The sequence below is a fragment of the Grampus griseus genome (assembly GCF_964374135.1).
Source record: "Grampus griseus genome assembly, chromosome: 9".
Taxonomy (NCBI): Eukaryota; Metazoa; Chordata; class Mammalia; order Artiodactyla; family Delphinidae; genus Grampus; species Grampus griseus.
In genome coordinates this window covers 96823184-96842642 of record NC_139003.1, presented here as the reverse complement: position 1 = coordinate 96842642, position 19459 = coordinate 96823184, and the positions used below count along the sequence as shown (strand labels likewise).

Here is a 19459-nt window from a genome sequence, read left to right as displayed (position 1 = left end):
ATGACCAGGAGACCCACCGTCAGAGCCATACGGGCTGGGAGTTTCCTCCTGGGAAGCAATTTAGTAAGACTTGAGTTCCTAACAGACAAAAGAGTATTCACATTTCCACTTTTGCCTGGGTCTTTTTGCCCTTTTGAGTTTTACCAGGAATTTGTCCATTTCATCTGAACTGTGAAGTGGGCTGTAAAGCTGCCACCTTACCTTCAACTATGAACGCGTTAGGATCTACACGATGCCCCCTTGCTCCCCGGGGGACAATGGTAATGGTTGTGTTGGCTGGATCGTCATGGATGACAGCTCGGGGTTTAATCCACTTCAAGGACATGGGCTGTCGGGGAGCAAGGAAGAGCAGAACCTCTTACTGGAACCCACTGGAGTTTTGCCAGACAAGGGCCAGCACAAGGGCTGAACCAAAACTGGCCAGGAGGGGAGGCAGCAGCTGAAAGCACAGAGCTCTCGAGCGGGGCCATGAGGGATGGCTCAGTCGGGTGATTTCAGACGAGAAATCCTACGAGCCCCTGGAAACCGTCCTGAGGCGTGAAGTCTTTTCTGAGGCCTAAGCAACGAGAACACCATGCCCAGATCCAGCTCAGCGAGTGTCTCTGCTCTGTCCAGCAGCTTTCCGGATGCCAGTGCAGGTTGTTCCCAGGTGGGCAGACCTGGTCTGGATCTCGACCACGGTAAGTGACCTTCAGCTCAGAACGTAAGTGGCCAATGGCGACTGTGCTCTGGTCTGGTTTGTCTGGGGCTGATGGACATATAGATCCACCTCAGGTCAGCCTGTCACCTCAGGGGTCAGAGTGTCCTCTTGCGACAACTAAAAGCCAGTGACAAAAGAGTGGCACACACATCACTGTGGTGACAGAGAGGGGAGCCAACCGCTGTCCCTTGCAGTGGTTATACCTGGGGCATCCTGATTCGGTGGGGACACAAAGCAAGTAAAAAGCTACTAGATGTCAAAGAAACCTTGGAGGAGCCTGTAATACCATTTACCCTGTAAGAGTCAGAGAAGAAAAGCCACCAGAATGATCATCTCAATAGATACCGAACACTATTTGCTAAAATTCAATATCTACTTCTCATTTTAACAAGTGCAAACACTCACTCACAGGGCTACTTTCTTGAGATCATTGGGCACCCATTACTAGTTCTTACCAAAAGCATCACAATTAATAAGAAAACTCTATTTGTTTTAACTAATTAAGCCAGAATGAAAAAAAGAATGCCACTCATCACTATCATTGAATAAAGGATGTAAAAAAAGAAACAAAATTTATCACTATTTAAAAGTGATACCGCTGTATATCAAGGAAACCCAAGGGAAGTAAAAAAGTTACTACAATCAGTTTCAATAAGTATGGACCAAACATAAGCTAGAATTTGATCTTCATCAAATTCAAGCAGTAATGGTGGAAACTATGTTTCTAAAATATTCCGAGCCATCTTTAAAACAAAAAGCTGGGAAACAGGGTAGGAAAGGCCCTCTGCAGACCTGAAATAGATCAGGAAGGGAGACGCGGCATGAAGCAACGAACAATGCTTAAACTGTGCTGAGGCCGTGCTGGGGAAGCTGTCACAAGAGTGAGTGCGGAAAACATGGAGAGAACAATTTGGCAACAGCGATCACAAATTCAAATACAGGCACCATTTAACACAGTGATTTCACTACAAAGAAGTTACCGCAGGCTATCCTTGTAAAGTTCATTAAGATGTATAAAAAAATTTTTTTAATTTAAGAATGTTCTCAGCACCGATGGCCAAGAGAAGAAATCTGGAAATCACGTTCCCACGCATCAGCAAGGCACCGGGAAACAAGTCTGTCTGCAGGTAGAGGCCCCCTGGTACGAGTCTCCAGGATCTCCAAGGTCTGTCACTGAGTGAAAAGACAGGGCGTTGGGACAGTTAAATAGGTCAGGTCTTATTGGCATTAACCTTCTAGCACACAGCCAGGTTTTTCTGGGGGGGAAGAAAAAACACAAAATGGTAAACAGTTCGGGGGATTGGACTTTCTGTATCACGGGTACATGTTACTTTTGTATTTTAAAATAAATATGCTTAGGTAATTTTAAATCTGAAGAGAAGGAGAGAGGCAGCATTTTTTAAAAGGGGAGAGAGAACTGGAAGGCTCCTGGTGTACATTCTGGAAGGGGCAAATCTACTGGCAGTATTAGGGGACTCCATAGAGAGCATCTCCCCAGGCTGGCCAGGGAGGGGGAGGCTTGTCTCCCACCTGCTGCTACAGGTAACACTGGTGCTACAATCTCTAACCAGCTACACTCTCGCAGATACTCAACTCAGAGAAATCCATTTTACAAAATGATCAGAGATGTAAGTGCCCTTTCGTGAGCAAAAAAATGCTGTGAATCATTTATTTTGCTTAAAAAAAATCCAAAAACAACAATAAAAGCAGAAATGACCTAAATATCAATGGAAGTTGAGTGGAAGTTGAGTAAGTAAACGGTCTCTCCCTAGGCTGGAAATCTACACAATGATTAGAGAATTCTATTTTTGAGGAAGAGTCAATAATATAAAGAAACCCTTATGATACACTGGCAAGTGAAAATAAAGTAACAAGCAGCAAACTGATTGTATATCATCCCATCAAGTTTATGTAGAAATTTATAAATATACACACATCTAAGGAGCTAGAAGGACGAAAATGTTGACGATAGGTTGGTTGAGGGTGATCGGATTGTAGGTGAAGGCTTTTCATCTTCTTCTTTGTGCATTTTCGTATTTTTCCATATTTTCCACAATAAATTACTTTTATAATCAGAAAGGAATACTGAAGGAAGAAACAGACAAGCGTAAGCATGCGGGGGTTGGATTTACTGGAGAGAAGTACCTTGGACGTGAAGTACCCTAAAGCTGTGCTGGAGCCCTGACACCAAACCCCGAAGCCCAGGTCCCTGGCCGGAGGTGCGTGCACGGTATCGCCACCTAGCGGCCGATTCGCCCTGGGCTCCCACACCGCTGACCCAGGAGAGGCTAGGAACACGGGAACCCCAGGTGCGCTGTGGTCTGAGGCTGACCACGTACATCTGAGTCACCCCCCAGAACCTGGGACACAATGTCTCACAAACTCGGCACAAAGGCACAGGCGACAGTGGAACCCACTGCCCTGATCCCGCCGGCTTCCCCAGCTCCATCTCCAAGGCCCCCTCGGTCAGGCTCAAGGTGCGGATAGAGTAAACGGAAGACAGGAACAGGAACGATGAGGCAGACCTCATCCTAAAGTAGATGCAGGATCTGAGACCCGCCGGGGAGAACGGCTGCAAGGCAGGGGCTGCTCTGCTCGGGGGTCACCGGACGGGGCACTCATGTCATCCTCCCCAAATGTCCCCACTGGTGGCCGGCCCCGCCCGTGCACAGCCTCTCCACCCCATCGTCCCAGGACCACCATGGACCCCCCCTCAGGCCGCCTGCCCTGTCTTCACCCTCTGATGCCCCCCCACGGTGCCAGCCCTCTACCTTCCCCATCCTCGTTTTCACTAATCACGGGGGGCAGGTGGCAATGAAAGGGCACAGAGCAGGGTAGCAGAGGCCCGGGCTCCCAGCTCGGCTCCCAGCCTGCGGCACCTGCCCATGGAGGCTGTGCTCTCTGTCTCCCCAGCAGGGGAGCTGCCTGGGCCCATAGAGGCTGCCCAGGGGGCATCGAGGCCGGAATCGGGCGCCCTGCGGACAAGGGGTCAGAGTCTGGAGGAGGAGGCGGCGTGACGGAGAGAGAAGCGGGCTGGGTGCAGAGGGCGCCTGAGAGCAGAGCGCAAGCCTGGGCTGCGGTCTCCTCCGTTGGAGCCAGCCAGGCAGTGGCGGAGGTGTCCCAAGCACCAGAGATGTCGGGTGTGTCGGAGAGGGGCATGGGGACCCTGAGCACACAGGGTAGACCCGCGGGAGACTGCGGGGACAGGGCGCCAAGGACGAAACCCAGGACACCACCACGCATGCTCCCAAGGGAGGCGGGAGGGCTACAAAGCTGGGGAGGTGAGAGGCTCGGGGCACGAGGAATCCAGGAATCCAACCGTGACTCGTGACGCTGGAAGAAAAGGATGGAAGGGGCTTCCCTGGTGGCGCAGTGGTTGAGAGTCCGCCTGCCGATGCAGGGGACACGGGTTCGTGCCCTGGTCCGGGAGGATCCCACATGCCGCAGAGCGGCTGGGCCCGTGAGCCATGGCTGCTGAGCCTGCGCGTCCGGAGCCTGTGCTCCGCAATGGGAGGGGCCACGGCGGTTAGAGGCCCGCGTACAGCAAAAAAAAAAAAAAAAAAGAGAGAGAAAAGGAGGGAGGGAAGGGGCCATGCACACAGCAGGTCTGCCTCCCCCAACTCCTGGGATGGGAGGGACGGGAGGAGCTGCACAGCTCCTGTCCTGGGCGTTGAGCCCAGGTGTGCGATTCCTCCCCAACCTAAGGAGCCATGGCTGGGGCGGGGGTGTTACTGGCGCTCTGTGGTCCGAGTGCGAACACCAAGGAGCCACCGGCCCCAGCGAAGGAGAGGCTGATGTTAGCTGTGCAGGCTCATCAGACACAGTCTGAATCCAGGGGTCATAGGCTCCTTTCACAGGTCAGCAGGCTCTGCCCTGGAAAAGCCTTATTAACTCCTCCACCCTGGGCAATCCAGCAGGAATGACGCGTTCCCTCCCCGCTCCGCACCCCAACCCCCCTGAGGAGTCCTGGGGACGCCAGCCCTTGCCTCAGGCTCCAGGACGATGGCTCTGCACTGCCCAGGCTTCAACTAAAATTTGATTTTTCATTCATTGTGGATTCTTTTGGATTACATTTGATTTTTTAAAATATTGCACTGTTACTTATCCTGATACTGAGGGGTTTTTTTGGTTTTTTGTTTTATAAATTCATTTATTTTATTTATTTATTTTTGGCTGTGTTGGGTCTTCGCTGCGGTGCGCAGGCTTCTCATTGCGGTGGCTCTTCTTGTTGTGGAGCACGGGCTCTAGGCACACGGGCTTCAGAAGTTGTGGCACGTGGGCTCAGTAGTTGTGGCGCACGGACTTAGGTGCTCCGTGGCATGTGGGATCTTCCCGGACCAGGGCTCGAACCCGTGTCCCCTGCATTGGCAGACAGATTCTTAACCACTGCGCCACCAGGGAAGCACATCCTGATACTGAGTTTTGGACACATATTTAAATTGTGCACCTCATAACCCTCCCCCAGTCCCATCCCTGGCGGGGGGGTCAAGCTGAATCAAGGGGGTTGGGGCGGGGGTAGTGTGGGAAGAAGACAGAGATTAAATCAGGGTTTCTACCCTGGCAATCTGGCTAACAAGAAAGCCTGAGAGTTCTCCTGCTACAAATTCTGGGTAAATATATTAACTCATACATACTTTGAAATGTACAACTGAGCTGGCAAGAAAGTAAGGAAAATGACCAGAGGCCAGAAGCGTCAGGACAGTAGGAATGCAGGCCAGGGAATGGTACCATCAAGCTTTCATGGGGCTCACAGAAATCCAGGGGCCCAAGCAAGACGGGCAGTGAGGTCAAAGCCCTCCGGCTGAACCCCAGACCCTGAGAGGCTCCGTCAGCAAACACCAACCAGGAGAGACCACGCAGTGGGGTCGGTCTAAGACAGCTGGCCTTAGACCTAGCTGCGTACCACCTGGGACATCTAAAAACCACAAGCTGGGCATTTAGCCTCCTGCAAGGCCAGTAGAGGAAAGGCCCATCTTCTTGAGGGAATTCACCAGCAACAGAGCTCTTAGGCATCTCCAGATAAAGTTTTCCCAAACAGGAGCTCGTCATCAAAATCACAAGAAAATTCCTCTAGAATAAGGCACCACGAGCGAGAGTCAGCAGGATTTTGCTTCCTCCCGAAAAGCCACTAAAACTGTGATGAGGGAATTCCTTTTAAAGGCATAAAACCCACACGGAGGAGAAAATGAGAGTGCAGAAGCGGCAATGCAATCTCGGGAAACAGGCAATCGGTCACGGATGTGCAGACCCAAGAGCACAGGTGATAGTGAAAGTCAGAATATTCAGGAGGCACAGCCGTTGGTGAGGGGGCTGGAGGGCCAAAGACAAGAGGACGCGGGGAGGACGCTCAAAGCTGCTGACGAAGTGGCGGAGCACAGGCTTCACCCCAGGCTGCCGGGACGCGGCCCTCCTGCCCCAGAGGACCAGGGTCTTCCCTGCGGGGAGAAGGGATCAGGGTCTCTGGCCCCGGGTTACAGACAGTATGCCTGTGTGGTTGAAGCAGACACTAAGGATCCCCCCGCCAGCCACAATGCTGCCTCCGCTCAGCTCCAGGCTTTCACCCCAGGCCTCGCCCCATCCCAGCAGACTAAAGACGAAGGTGACTCTGACCAACCCAAGAAGAAAGACGGAAAATCCTGCACCCAGGTCACCTGCAGGAACACCCACAAAAGGAACCTCCGTCAGGTGCTGGAGGCCATGCACCACGAACTAGAGGGACTTAACCCAGGAAGGAGTGGCCTCTGATATGAGAGCCAGAGAGGGAGGGAGGGGATGGCCAGAGATGCTCTCCATGGAGGTGAAGGGCAAGGCTGGGGTGACACCACGTTGAGGCTCTCGGGGTGCAGACAGAGGAGGTCGGGGGCTCCGGAACCAGCGATACAATATCTGACACGTACAGATATCCTGAGGACAGATTTAAACAACAGCTGGGGTCTGTGGCTTGAATTTACCGATAAATCCATGGGATGCCAAGTTGCAAAAAAAACCCCACAACATAATGAAAAGTGTTTTGCAGGAAAGCAAAAGCAGCCCAGCTCTGAACAGCATTTACAAGACTGTGCGAGGTGAAGGACGAGGGCTACTGGAGCCGACCACAGCAGGACGGCACTGGGAGGACAGACACACAGGGACTCCCTGCGGGACCGGCACACGGGGGTGGGGCCCGCCTACCTTGTCATCGTCCTCGCAGGTCATGACATTGGAGAAAGGGATCTCAGCCTTGAACATCTTCCGGCAGTGCATGAGCTGCACCAGCAGGTAGCACACGGTCTTGAACTTCATCCTCTTGGCCGGTTTTATATCTGAGAGAATCAGCCCTGGAAATATCTGTGCGGACGTGCAGCAGAGAGAAACGCTGTGAGCCGACACACACGTCCTACCTCTTGGGCGGGGAGCACGAACTTAACGGGGCAGGGAGATCACAGGCCACTTGCTGAGGACCTGCGGCTCACCAGACCCAGCAGGGAACAGAACCGGCAACCCAGTCCCAAAACACGCAGGTCTCAACTACGTCCAATGCCTCTGAAACGAGAGCGATGCCCGAATCCCGGGGCGGATGCATGGACATCACCCAGCTGGGGCAGCACCACGCGGATGAGTGTCACCCACTGGCCCCCGGGGCCCCTCCTGCAGACCTGCCCTTCTGCCTTCCACCTTTTTCTCTCTCCTCCTCAACCCAAACTTCTCCCAAGGGGCTGCTCATCGTACAGATCTCGCCATCCTTCCCACCCTCAAACCGCAGCCATGGCTGACGCCGTTGTTTAATTCTGTATGACGGGTGGGGCGGCATCCACTCATGGCACCAAGGCTCCCTCCTCTGACTCACAACCTCCTGCATCCCGGCAGCGGCTCGCAGGCCTTCCTCCTTGGCGCCCTGCCCTCTGCTCCTATGTCCCCAGGTTGACCCCAGCTGGTCACCCAAACCTCTCACACCTGCCCTTCCCTCACACACTCACTCCCCTTCTCCAGAAGTCAGCTCACCCTGCCCTGCCTGTCCTGCCCTGAGCCCCATTTCTCTCCCCTGGCCAGTGCCACACCCATCCCCAGCTCCCACATCACATGGGGGCCACCGCATCCTGGCCTGGAGATGCACCAGGACAGCGAAACCCCAAGCTCTCCCTGACCTGCTTGTATCCTGAAGAAGTACTGTGGCCACCTGTGTCCCGTGCCCCTCACCTGTGTCCCGCGTCCCTCACCTGAGCCCTATGCCCCTCACCTGAGCCCTGCACCCCTCACCTGAGTCCTGCGTCCCTCACCTGAGCCCTGCGCCCCTCACCTGAGTCCTGCGTCCCTCACCTGAGTCCTGCGCCCCTCACCTGAGCACTGCAATCCTCACCTGTGTCCTGCGCCCCTCACCTGAGTCCTGCGTCCCTCACCTGAGCCCTGTACCCCTCACCTGAGCCCCGGAAGTGGCTCGGTCACCCTCAATCGTGTCCAGATCACTTTCCCAGGACAGAGTGACCTTCAGCGCTCACACAGGATGGTCACAAGCCTTCCTGTGTGCACAGCACCCCTCGATCCATAGCGCACCCCATCCCTGACCTCCTGCAGAGGGTTCTCAAACCTGATTTGCAGGAGAGGCAGTGAAGGCCCAGGGAGGTGCGGTAGGACTCAGGATGGCCCAGCCCTCGAGGACCCCAGGGCCCTGACTCCAAGCTCCATCCCCTCCCCTCCCCCACGGCCCTCCCCTCACGGGCAACAGGCCAGGCCCAGGACACAAGGTCAGCGGGGACACCCTCCCATGTGCGCAGAGCTCAGGGCCTGAGAAGCAGCGATCTGGGAAGCTATGAGTCCTTAAGAAGGCTCCGCACAGGACCCCTTCTGGAGCCCACCTTTCGCCGATGGGAGGGCACGATGAAAAAGGTCTCGATGTTGTGAGTTTTCAGAAAACTGTTCCTCTCGTGTCCATGGCCCGGCTCCACCTCATAGTCACCATTCAGGCACGCCAGGGTGGTCTTTGTGATGTGAACCTTCCTACGGAAAAGGAGGCGGAGGTTTGGACGGAGCCTCCCCTGCGGGGCCACAGCTGGTCTGGGCGGCATCCGGGCGATGCTCTGCGGGGTCCTGGCAGAGCTCTGGAAGGAACACTCAGATTCCCTGGGGCATACGCACAGGAGGACTGACAGGTGGGATGGGGCAGGGGAGGGACCCCACGAGAGAGGGGGGAGTGTGCAAAGGAGGGCCAAGAACAGGGAGGGCTGCAGGCCGAGGGGATAAGGGGCCAGAGGGACACAAGAGGAACTGAAGGGGACAAAGGAAGCAAGTGTCAGAGGACACAGAAAGGACGATGAAGGAAGGAGAGGGGGGCAAGGTGAGAGGAGAAGCCAAACCCCCAGGGCGGGAGGACCCCAGCCCAACATCAGGCCCACACTGTCCCCACACAAAGTGGGCGGGTGGGAACAGAGCCGTGTGCGCGGCATTCATGCCCACCCCAGTGAGTTTTCTGGTGAGAGAAGGAGAAATCCTCTGTTAGCATAACCTGAGCAAAACCCAGTCCCCACGTAACCTAGACACGTGGCCTGAGCTTCCGGCCCTTAGCAAGGCCTGAGCACTGGGGCTTAGGGAGAAACACAAACTCCCCAGCATGCAAAACACTCCCTGCAAAGACCTGAGCCCTCACGTCCCCAAACAGTCTCCTGAATTCCTCGGTCGGGGAGGGGGAGACACATGCAGGGCACTGAGGCAGGAGTGAGCATCCCCCCATTGCTGGCCCTGAGGGCACCTGGGACACTGTCGCCCCATCAGCCTGGCCCTGAACTGCAAACGGCATCAACGGTCTCCAGAAATGCACGCACGTCCACTCATTCATTCACTGGTCCCCCTCCCTCCTTTCCTTCCTCCCTTCCTTCCACCACAGAGAGGGACGGCACAGTCCTGTCACTGAGCTGAGGGGCCAATAGGGAGACAGAAACATCAGCGACCGCTCTCAGTGCAGGGCATCTCAGGCTCTGGAAAAGAGGAGGGGTCTCGGGTGCAGGTTGCCCTAAAAGCACATGGTGGCAATGGACAGCATCCAGGCTCTCAGCCTGGGCTGGGGAGAAACTGGAGGCCTGGCTGGTCCTGAGCAGCAAGGGCACTAAAGGGGATAGGGCCACCTCACTTCCAAGTGCCGCCCACCACTCACGGGGCGATCCCTCCCCCAACACAGGTGGTGGGAGTGAAGACAGCCACGCTAGCTCTCCTGCCCTGGAGACGGAGGGTGGGGACGCCCAGTGTCTGCCATCCCTAAGGCCCGCAGCACCAGAGCCCAGTTATTGATGAGACTGTCTTGTCCAAGACAATAGGGGTGGGGAGATGTGGGACCTGGGGCGGAGGGAGCTCCACCATACCCTGGAGCTGGGTGGGGTATGCAGGTGACCCCAATCATGGTTCCTACCTGAGGGCCCCTGGGGTGGGGGGCGCGGGTAGGCCATTTGCTCAGGACCCAATTTCAGTTGCTTCCAGGCAGCCTGGAACATGCATCCAGCACTTCAGTTTGGGGCTGACCAGGAGCTGTGTGTGCTTCAGGGCAGCAGAGAGGGCTGTGTGGTCTCCTGCCACCAAGAAGCAGACAGGTGCCCCATCCCTCCCTGGCCTTGGCCTCTCCAAGGCAACCACTCAGGGTGTACGGCCTTGGGAAGGAGTCCATGAATCAAGTCCCAGGGGTCCCAGCATCAGATGCTGGGGTAAAGACACAGCAGTGATTCATTCCTCCCATCTGTCCGCCCGTCCATCTGTCTGTCTGACCAGCCACACTCCCCGAATACCCAATGAATAGAAGACAAGTGCTTGCAGAATGGATGGATGGAGGATGGATGGGTGGATGGAGGAAGTATGGAGGATGGATGAGTGGATAGGTGGGTGGATGAAGAAAGCAAAAGAAGGACGAAGGGGGAAGGGGGAGGGATGGGCTGGGAGTTTGGGGTTAGCAGATGCTAACTATTATATAGAGAATGGATCAACAACAGGGTCTTATGCACAGAACAGGGAACTATATTCAATATCCTGTGATAAACCATAATGGAAAAGAATACGAAAAAGAACGTATTGATATATATATGCACGTGTAACTGAATCACTTCGCTGTGCAGTAGAAATTAACACAACATTGTGAATCAACTATACTTCAATAAAATAAAATTTTTTAAAAGAATGAAGGAATCACATTAAGAATAGTGCAAGAAAGAGCAAACCTAGAGAGGCAGAGTGAGGAAACCCTGAGAAGCTCCAGGGCGGACACCATCTCCAGGGGCCTCTCGGAAGGTTACTGGAAAAGCCCCATCACACACATTCCCCCCTGCCCCGCTGCAAGGGCAAGGCAGGACCCCGAGGGGTGCACGCACCACGTGTGCCAGGCCCCTAGAGGCACTGGGGAGGGTGGCTCAGCAGCCCTGGTCCCCACTCACAGAGCAGCTTTCCAGCAACCCCGCCCAGGCCAGCTTCCTTCCCCTCCGCCCCCTGCCCTGCGGGGAGAGTCGCAATGCTATCTCCCTGGGAGCCAGGCACTCACGCTTTGGCCCTCGTGTGCCCTGAACCCTCTGCTGAGGCCACCGCTGGCTGCACACACCTGATCTGGTGTCCAGTCCTCATTTTGCAGCACTGAACGCAGCTGACGGCTCTCCCTCCTCCCCAGCCCTCCTCCCGGCTGCCCGCACTCCCTCTCACCACCCCACCCTCCCCTGCCCCTCTTCCTGTCTCGCGCTCCCCTCCTCTCAGGAGCTCTCAGGCTCGGACCTTCATCATCTTCCCTCCTCCTCGCACCTCCTCCTGGCGCTCCGTGCACAGTGCCAGGGTCTCAGTGCCCCCAAGGGCCTGTGAGCGCCCCAGACCCCCGCCCAGCTCCGAACTGACCTCAGTGCCCAGGAGACCCAGGCTGACAGGTGATAAAGGCACCTCCCCCCGGCCCCGTGTCGTGCTCCCCTCTCTGCATCCCCCCGGTGGCCCCCCAAGAACGTGAACCCCACCGGGGCCGAGGGCTTTGTCTTCGCTGCCGACATCACCCTCCCCCATCCTGGAAAAGCCAGGTGCTCTGTAAACACTGTGCTCCTGAGGTGGGTGTCTCCGAAAGGGGGAGTGGAGGGGAGGAGGGAAGAAAGAAGCAAAGCAGAGAGCAGGGCAGGCAGGATGCACGCCCCCCACCATGGGGCTGGTAAGTAGAGTGGAAGGAGGGAAGCTACCGGTCAGCCGGAACTTGAAAGACGCCCTGGCCAGGTGAGGGGGCTGCGGAGCGGGGTCCCTGGCGGTGGGAAGTCCGTGTGCTTGTCTGCACGGCAGGCAGAACGCTGAAAGACCTCAGTGGGCAGGGGCGGAGGGAGGTGGGCGGCTCCTGGCGCCACCTGGCCGGCCAGGGGGCTGGACTTTGTGCAGGACAGCGGGGCTGCAGGCGGGCAGCTGCTGGGACTCACTCTGGCGCCCAGAGGGTGAGGGGCAGGCGCAGTGAGAAGGTGTCCCCCCCCAACTCCGAGTCCCTGCTCTGAAGGGTGGAGAACAGGAGGAGTGGAGGGGTGCTGGAAGGACGGGGCCCTGGAGGAAGGAGGGGTCGGTGGCCAAGAGGGTCCCCCCAGACGGACGCTCAGAGGCAGCCCGGGTCACAGATGACAGTGCCGCAATTTTTGAGCTCGCTTAGAAATGCTGCGGCCACTCCCATGGCAGGCTTAGCGTGCATTCAGGCTTGTTGGATTCTAATCTCCGGGCTTGCTGCTTCCTGGAGCCCCGTAAGCCCTCCTTTCCTGCAATTTCAAAGCTGCTCTCCAGAGCCACTGGCCTTGGATGTCACTCACTGGTCCCTCGGCCGAGCTCAGGGCCTTGGCACAAGGAAAGGTGTCACCTGTTTCCGCCACCTCCCCCAAAAAGTCAGGCCAGGAGGGAGGGGGGAAGATGCGGCCCAGAGGACGCCAGGTCTCTAGGGTGAGAACAGGACAGCTGGGGACAGGCAGCCAGGGCCAGAGGGGCCCTGAGGTCCCGCAGAGCGGAGGGCACAGAGCTTTGCCCTGAGGTTCGTAAGACAGAAGCAGACATGCGTGTGCAGGTGTCTAACGCTCAGCTCTAGCCCCTGGGAACCGCAGCTGGGCCCTGCAGCAGCTGTGAGCACGGCCTGCCAACCCCTCTAAGAGGCGGAAATCGGGAGAGTGGGGCCATGGGAGTGTGCCTCAGAGCCCCCTCTTCTGCAGTCACATCGTCCCCCTGCTGCCCACCGTTCGTGGAGGGCGGGGAGGTCCCGTTCAGTTCTCGGGTTAATGTTTTCACCGTCCATGATGCCTTGGCTCTGGGGAATGGTTTGAAGAAAATGAGACCAAAGGAGGCGACTGTAATGAGAAAGCATTAGGAGTGCACGGACCAGTGAGAAATGCACCCTCCTCACTCTAGAAGAAAATCTGTAACTTCCCTAGTGGGGCTCTAAAGGCAGAACACTTTCCACTTTAAGTCTGAGAAAGAAAGCAAAAAGAGAAGCGACATTGAGCACGCAGGACAGCTCCGAGCCAGGCAGACCACAGGGGCAGCGTTCAGTCTCCTCCTCCAGGGTCGGCTCGCCCACTCTCTTTGGGGCCTTGGGGGTGGGGCTGGGACAGCCGGGCATTCCCAGATCTCCAGACAGAAGGTTGAATTAGAATCCCCCGCCCCTACCCTCAGGGTTCCCGATTTACCCAGGCAGGCCGGCGGCTTCCATGACGTTCGCCAGGGTCACGTCGTTGGACCACACGTCGTACTGCCACTTGCGCAGGCCCAGGACCCCGCAGAGGACCCTGCCGGTGTGCAGCCCCACACGCATGTTCAGGTCCACCTCAGTGGCCTCGGCCACGGACCTGCAGCAAACACAGGCAGGGCGTGGGGCTGGGGCCCCGTGGTCTGCTCCCTCAGGGCCAGGAGCACAGGGCAGCGGGAGCATGCGGGGGGCGGGTCTCCTGACCTAGTCAGCCTGACCCCCGAGCTGCGGGCCCTGGTGGGCAGGGGTCACTCCAAGCTGGCTCCCCACTGCTCCCTTGGCCACTGGCCATCTCACAAGGCATCCCACCTCCCCTATCCCCCTCCCCACCCAGAGCAGCAGCAGAAGAGAAATGAGCTCAGGACCCCGATCCAGGACCCCGATCCTGCTCTGGGTACCACTGACCTCATCAGGGGTGTCCGTGCCTGCTTGCTAGCCAGGGGCCAGCGTGAGAGCCCCGGGGAACATCGGACAGGGTCCCAGCAGCCCTGGGAACGGTCAAGGTTTGACCCTGAGTTCCCTGAGAGGGTGGGCTGCAGACCCGGCCTGTGGGGAGGCGCGAGGCTCCACAAACCTGCCCCGAACAACAGGGGGACCTTGTGGGTTGCAAACTGCATCAGTCAGCTCAAGGGAGAAAACAAGACGAAACACGCGGACGCTGAAATCAGACTGCAGGGCCAGTGCACGCGCGCTCCACTGCCCCAGGCGCTCGTGTCTCTGGGCTCCAGCCCCAGCTGAGGAAAGGGTTGGCAGGAAGCCCTGAGGGCCCCAGGAGAGACCACCCTCGGAGGTGGGGGGCAGTGTCACTGGAAGCATGCGTCAGAAGAAACAGGAGGTGGTTTTAAAAGCTCCTTTTAAAGGAACGAGGACGCCCTGCATGGTTTCTCCAGCCCCACGAGGCCCACGGTGAAGTGAGATGCAGGAAGTACGCAAAGGGCCTGTGATCGCACAGCCAGAGCGCAGGGGACGCACCGCAGCCACGGGGAGGCCCTCTGATGCCACTTTGCTGGACTTTCCACTTCTCCCCAAAAGCAAGAGATTATTTAATCTTTAAAAAGTCTGAAGCATGTTGCTGAGGAAGCAATGTCGGGCCTGGCTGGTGTGCTCCAAGGGACAGAATTGCAAGGAAGCCGTGAGGGCGGGGAGGGGGTCGGCCACGGCGCCCCCAGCCCTCCCCACCCTGGGCGGGTCCAAAGGTGGCCCCGACCGGCACGTGTGTTGGATGGGGCTCTCCGGCCGGTGGAGACGTTCCGTAGCAAGAAGGGCAGGAAGGTGGAGCTGAGGCTCGGGGACACAGCGCCCCATGATTAGGACATCGGCTGTGAGAGGGAAGGCAGACTGGGAGACCAAAGGCACACAGGGCCACGCTGCCACCACCCTCGGGCAGCCCGACATGGACTACCCACCCTCCGTCCCCTCCCAACAGCAGTTGCCCTGTAGTCCAACCACATCTAGACCTGCCCCCACAATACAACAGGTGCCCCGAGCCTGTGAGCAAAATCTCAGTCCTGCCCCAAGTCTCAGGGCTGAGTCATGTGCATCCCACCCTGTTCAAACATAACAGAGGCCCAGCCCGGATGCTGCAGCCAGGAAGCCCTCCCAGATCCTTCACCACAGCAAACCCACCCCCGTCCCTGCCCAGACCCTTGTCACTCTGCTTCCGCTGGGTCAGGCTCCATCAGAGACTACTGCGTCCACATGGCCACATGGCCGGGCTGGCTCTACTGACCAGAGGCTTGGCGGACATCCTAGGGCCCTCTCAGAGAGTAGGTTGCAAGCATCCTGGGAGGGGCTGCCCCAGGCCATTCCTCACCTGTGTCTTGTCCCAGGCGGCTGGGACTTCCCACCTACCCCACCCGCGACGGCTGCAAGCTGTAACAGGGCTTAGCCGCTGGACAGATGCATTCCGGCCACAGCGCCCGCCAATGGCCCCTTGGGTTTGGTGTCAGCCCAAGGGAGAAGGAAGGCGGTAGCTGATACCTCCTGCCCTGGCTTAGCTTCCACAGCCCACCTGCGTCCCGTGTCCTGACTAGCCCCATCCCACCTGGTGGTCACTGCGCGTGAGCCTGCCTCCACGCTCGGTACCTGGAAGTCCTCTGTGCCTGGACTGGCCTGCCGCCTGCTGACCCGAGGCCATCCACAAGGGGTCCTGGCCATTAGTTTCCCAGGGCCTGGTGTAACACCGGTCCTGGACCCTCGTGAGTAAACGGTATGGAATGAGATTTCAGTTCCCCTCGCCCACACAGCTGCTGACCACCGCCAGCTCGCTGCCCTCCAAGAAAAAAACCCTTAATCTAAAAGACTAAAGAAAGACGAGGGGCTTCAAATGATGAGGAAATAAAGAGACTGGGAATCTTCATCTGAAACAAAATGAATGCCACCAGGACACAACTTAAGTCCACAACATCGCAAGGAGGTCGACAGAGAAGGAAAGTCCCGAAGCCCTGGCTCACGTGCCTCTGACAGCAAAGGAGCCTGTTCTGTGCAGCAGAAGAGAGGACAGAGCTGGGCCGCCCCGCGGGAAGGCTGGGCCTTCCCCAGAGACTCTGAAACTAGCATCCCCAGGGACTCTGAAACTATCCCATGATCTCTTCCTAGCAGGTTACTGATGCGTGATGCCCTTACCAATGATCCACGATTTATTCATCATCATAACAGGAGTAGCAGCATTAAAGAAGCAAACACTTACACCCGGGGTGCACCTCGGGCTGGGTCCCCAGAGCTCCACCTCCCCAGCCTGGCTTGTGCACACTCGGCTGCCTCAATGCCAACGTCCTGTCCTCAGATCAAAAACTGCAGGCTGCGACCAGGAAGGGACAGGACCTGGGGGGCAGGGTAACCCCATTTGTCAGCAATGCCACAGCATGCGTGAGGCTCACTGGACCCAGCCCACCTGCCCTACCCTGACTTCCACTTGCACACCGTTCACCCACAGCCTGGAAGGGCTTCCTGCCAGCCAGGAGCCCCTGCCACGGCCCCCCACCCCGAGCGGCCTCCACTCAAACCTCCCCCCCCATCCCAGCCTGTCTTCTAACCAGGAGCAGTTCTGCCTGCAACTGCTCGCGTCACCCACCGAGGGCCTGTCCCCCAAAACCATGGCACACGCGGGCCCCAGAGGCGTGCCGAGACACTGCCTTCCCAGCTGGCCCTCAAGCCCAGCCTCACCGTCCTCCGTATTCAGGGGGCCAGGCTGGACCGTAGAACCAGATACATCTACACAGGGCCCCGGGCATCCTGGTGTTCAGCTCTGATAACCTCAGAAGCCTGCGTGCCACGAATTTACAATAAAGGTTTTGTGGAAGCCTGACTGTTCACATATCTTTACTACCTATTTCATTGTATACACTTTAAATGTGTTTTTTTTTCAATTTTAACTCTTTTTTCATTCGTTTGCCAATCGCCAGTTAAAGGTACTGAAACAACAAAACTAAGGTTTAAAAAAAAATTTTTCTTAATTCACAAAAAGAAATGAGTTCGGGAAAGAAGTAAACTTGCAAAAGATGTTTTTGTGCATTTTAAGCATTTCTACTTCTGCAGTCGTGGAAGGGCAAAGGGCAGGGGGACTGCTGCGACCCACGTCCAACCTTCCTCAAGGAGGCCTTCCTGTCCCCAGTGTGCAGGGCCTTTGCCAGCCTCCACCCAACCTGTGCAGCCCAGGACACTCCACCAATTCGCCCCGTCTGTCACCCCTTCGAGCAGGCTCTCAATTGGGGGAACAGCAGACGTGCAGTGAGCTGGACAGTCACTTGTAGATAAATCCTGCCTCAAGAACTGTCTCACTCTAGATAACCAACAAGGACCTACTGTACAGCATGGCGAACCATACTCAGGATCTTGTAATAACCTGTAAGGGGAAAAGGTCTGAAAAAGAATAGATATACATATATATGTGTAACTGAATCGCTCTGCTGTACACCTGAAACTAACATAACATTGTAAATCAACTATACTACAATTTAAAAATTGTCGGGCTTCCCTGGTGGCGCAGTGGTTGAGAATCTGCCTGCCAATGCAGGAGACACGGGTTCGAGCCCCGGTCCAGGAAGATCCCACATGCCACGGAGCAACTAAGCCCGTGCGCCACAACTACTGAGCCCGCGAGCCACAACTACTGAAGCCCGTGTGCCTGGAGCCCGTGCTCCACAACAAGAGAAGCCACCACAATGAGTTAAGAAAAAATTGTATGAAAAAGAAAAAGAAAAGAAAAACAGAAAAAAACAAAAAACCTGTCTCACTGAAGAGCGTTTGCCAAGAACTGAGAAAATTGAAGGACGGGGAGGACCAGGCCTCCAGAACAACCAGAAATGACTTTTGTCACTTGGCCATCTCTTCTCATTCGACTTCCAGCCTTGGGCTGCTCCAGCCTGGGCACATCGGGTCTACCCATGACCTGAGCACAGGCAAGCTGGCCTTACCAGCTCAAAGACGGGTCAGGGAAGGAAGAGCACATGTCATTTACTTCTACTTAACTCAATATAGTGAACCAAAAATACCCAGACCACAAGCAAAGCCACGTCTGGATGAAGGATTTAGCAAAACGGTACCCTGCGTGTTTGGAGGTCTGATTCGTGATTTGCTAATGCCTGTGACGGGCAAGGTGCTCCCCGTGGAGTGGACAAACCCCGTTCCTGTAAGTGCACAGAATCCTGATGCTTTGGAGCCCAAGGGAGGGACAGCGGCAGCTCAGCTGGCTGCCTTTTCTGGGGGTTAATGAATTGATGACCGCAGTGGCTGGGGCCCCAGCATCTTCCGTGCCAGCCCATTTAACCTGGGATCCCATTTAATTCCCACAACAGCTCAGAGATGCAAACACGGTTTCTGCATGTCACAGCAGAGAAAATCAGGGATGCGAGGAAACCAAAGCATCACCTCAAGGATGGGGAACCAGGAACCCAGGGGGCCTGTCTGCTTCCTCGGGCAGGAAGCCCCCAGCCCACTCAGGAACAGCTGCATCTGGGGACTGATGACCTGAACTCTAGGAAGCGTTCTTGCACCAGACTAGAGGAGCAGGTTCCTTGGGTCTGACCTAATATTCAAGGCCTGACAGAGGGAAGCTGGCACTGGGGTGCAGGAAAGGGTAGAGGCACATATCTCACATGGGCAGCACACCCATTGGCGGGGGGGGCAGGATCAGGCCTGGGTACCCTGGGGAGGGGCCGCAGAACTTACGGTCAAAGACCCAGGTCCAAGCAGCATGACACCACCAGGAGTCCTGGAGAAACCTCCCCAGAACCTTCAAGGTCAAGGACTAGCCCCTGACCACCAGGACGCAGGGCCTGGACGTGGCTGTGAGGTTGGTCCCACTGCCCTGGTCTCTGCCAATCCAACCTCGCTCAGAGCCCTGGATGTCAATGAAGCCATCACTCCCATTTTTCAGATGGGGAAACTGAGAGCCAGGGTCACAGCTCTGCAGGGGCAAGACGAAGCCAGTCACCACACTTGCTGGGCACGTAAGGCTCTTCCCACTCTATCTCCATTCCTCCCACAGTCAGGTGCCACCTGGCCAAAACTGGGAATATATAGATGACTTTAAATTATTATTAAAAATCACACCAACAACAATTAACATGTGGTGTTTTTTTAAGAGCACATTGCACACCTTAATGAGGTCCACAGTTTGAAAGGAGGATCTGATTTGGGTGCTGCGGGCAGATGGGGGCCAGATTCCCCCAAGCAGGAGCCCAGAGGGCCTCGGGCACTGCCACTCCACTGGGCGGGGGTTCAGAGCCCTGGGACTCCACATTCAGGCTGCATTCTTCACTCGGTCTTTTACACGGAGCATGGAAAATCTTTCATCTGTTTTCCCCGTAGAAATGAACTTTCTACCAAGTGGAAAAAGATCATTCCTCACTTCTTGGCCAGGGAGAAGACCCTCGACCCCTCCGGTCTCACGCAAGGTCAGGGCCGGTCTGGCTGCACGCCTGCCTGCCCCTGCCCTTGCAGAGACTTCTTCCTCGGTTTTTACAGATTCCTTCTTCCGCTCCTCTCTATCCGGCGGCAGCAGCGCTTGACCCACACACGTCGGTCCTGCACTCACAAGGGTCGCAGTGGATTGCCCTGTTTTCTGAAGCGAGCGA

At 56.4% G+C, this 19459-nt stretch overlaps 1 protein-coding gene across 1 annotated transcript in view; it reads right to left on the bottom strand.

Moving 5' to 3' along the window:
* ADCY1 (adenylate cyclase 1) overlaps positions 1–19459 on the bottom strand; it is a gene marked incomplete at both ends in the record, with an annotated part of 117369 nt that overhangs the window by 37945 nt on the left and 59965 nt on the right. Inside the window, 3 exons of the mRNA XM_082661602.1 lie at positions 6872–7027; positions 8533–8674; positions 13324–13482. Coding sequence (XP_082517728.1) covers positions 6872–7027; positions 8533–8674; positions 13324–13482 — 457 coding nt within the window. The remainder of the gene's footprint in view (positions 1–6871; positions 7028–8532; positions 8675–13323; positions 13483–19459) is intronic.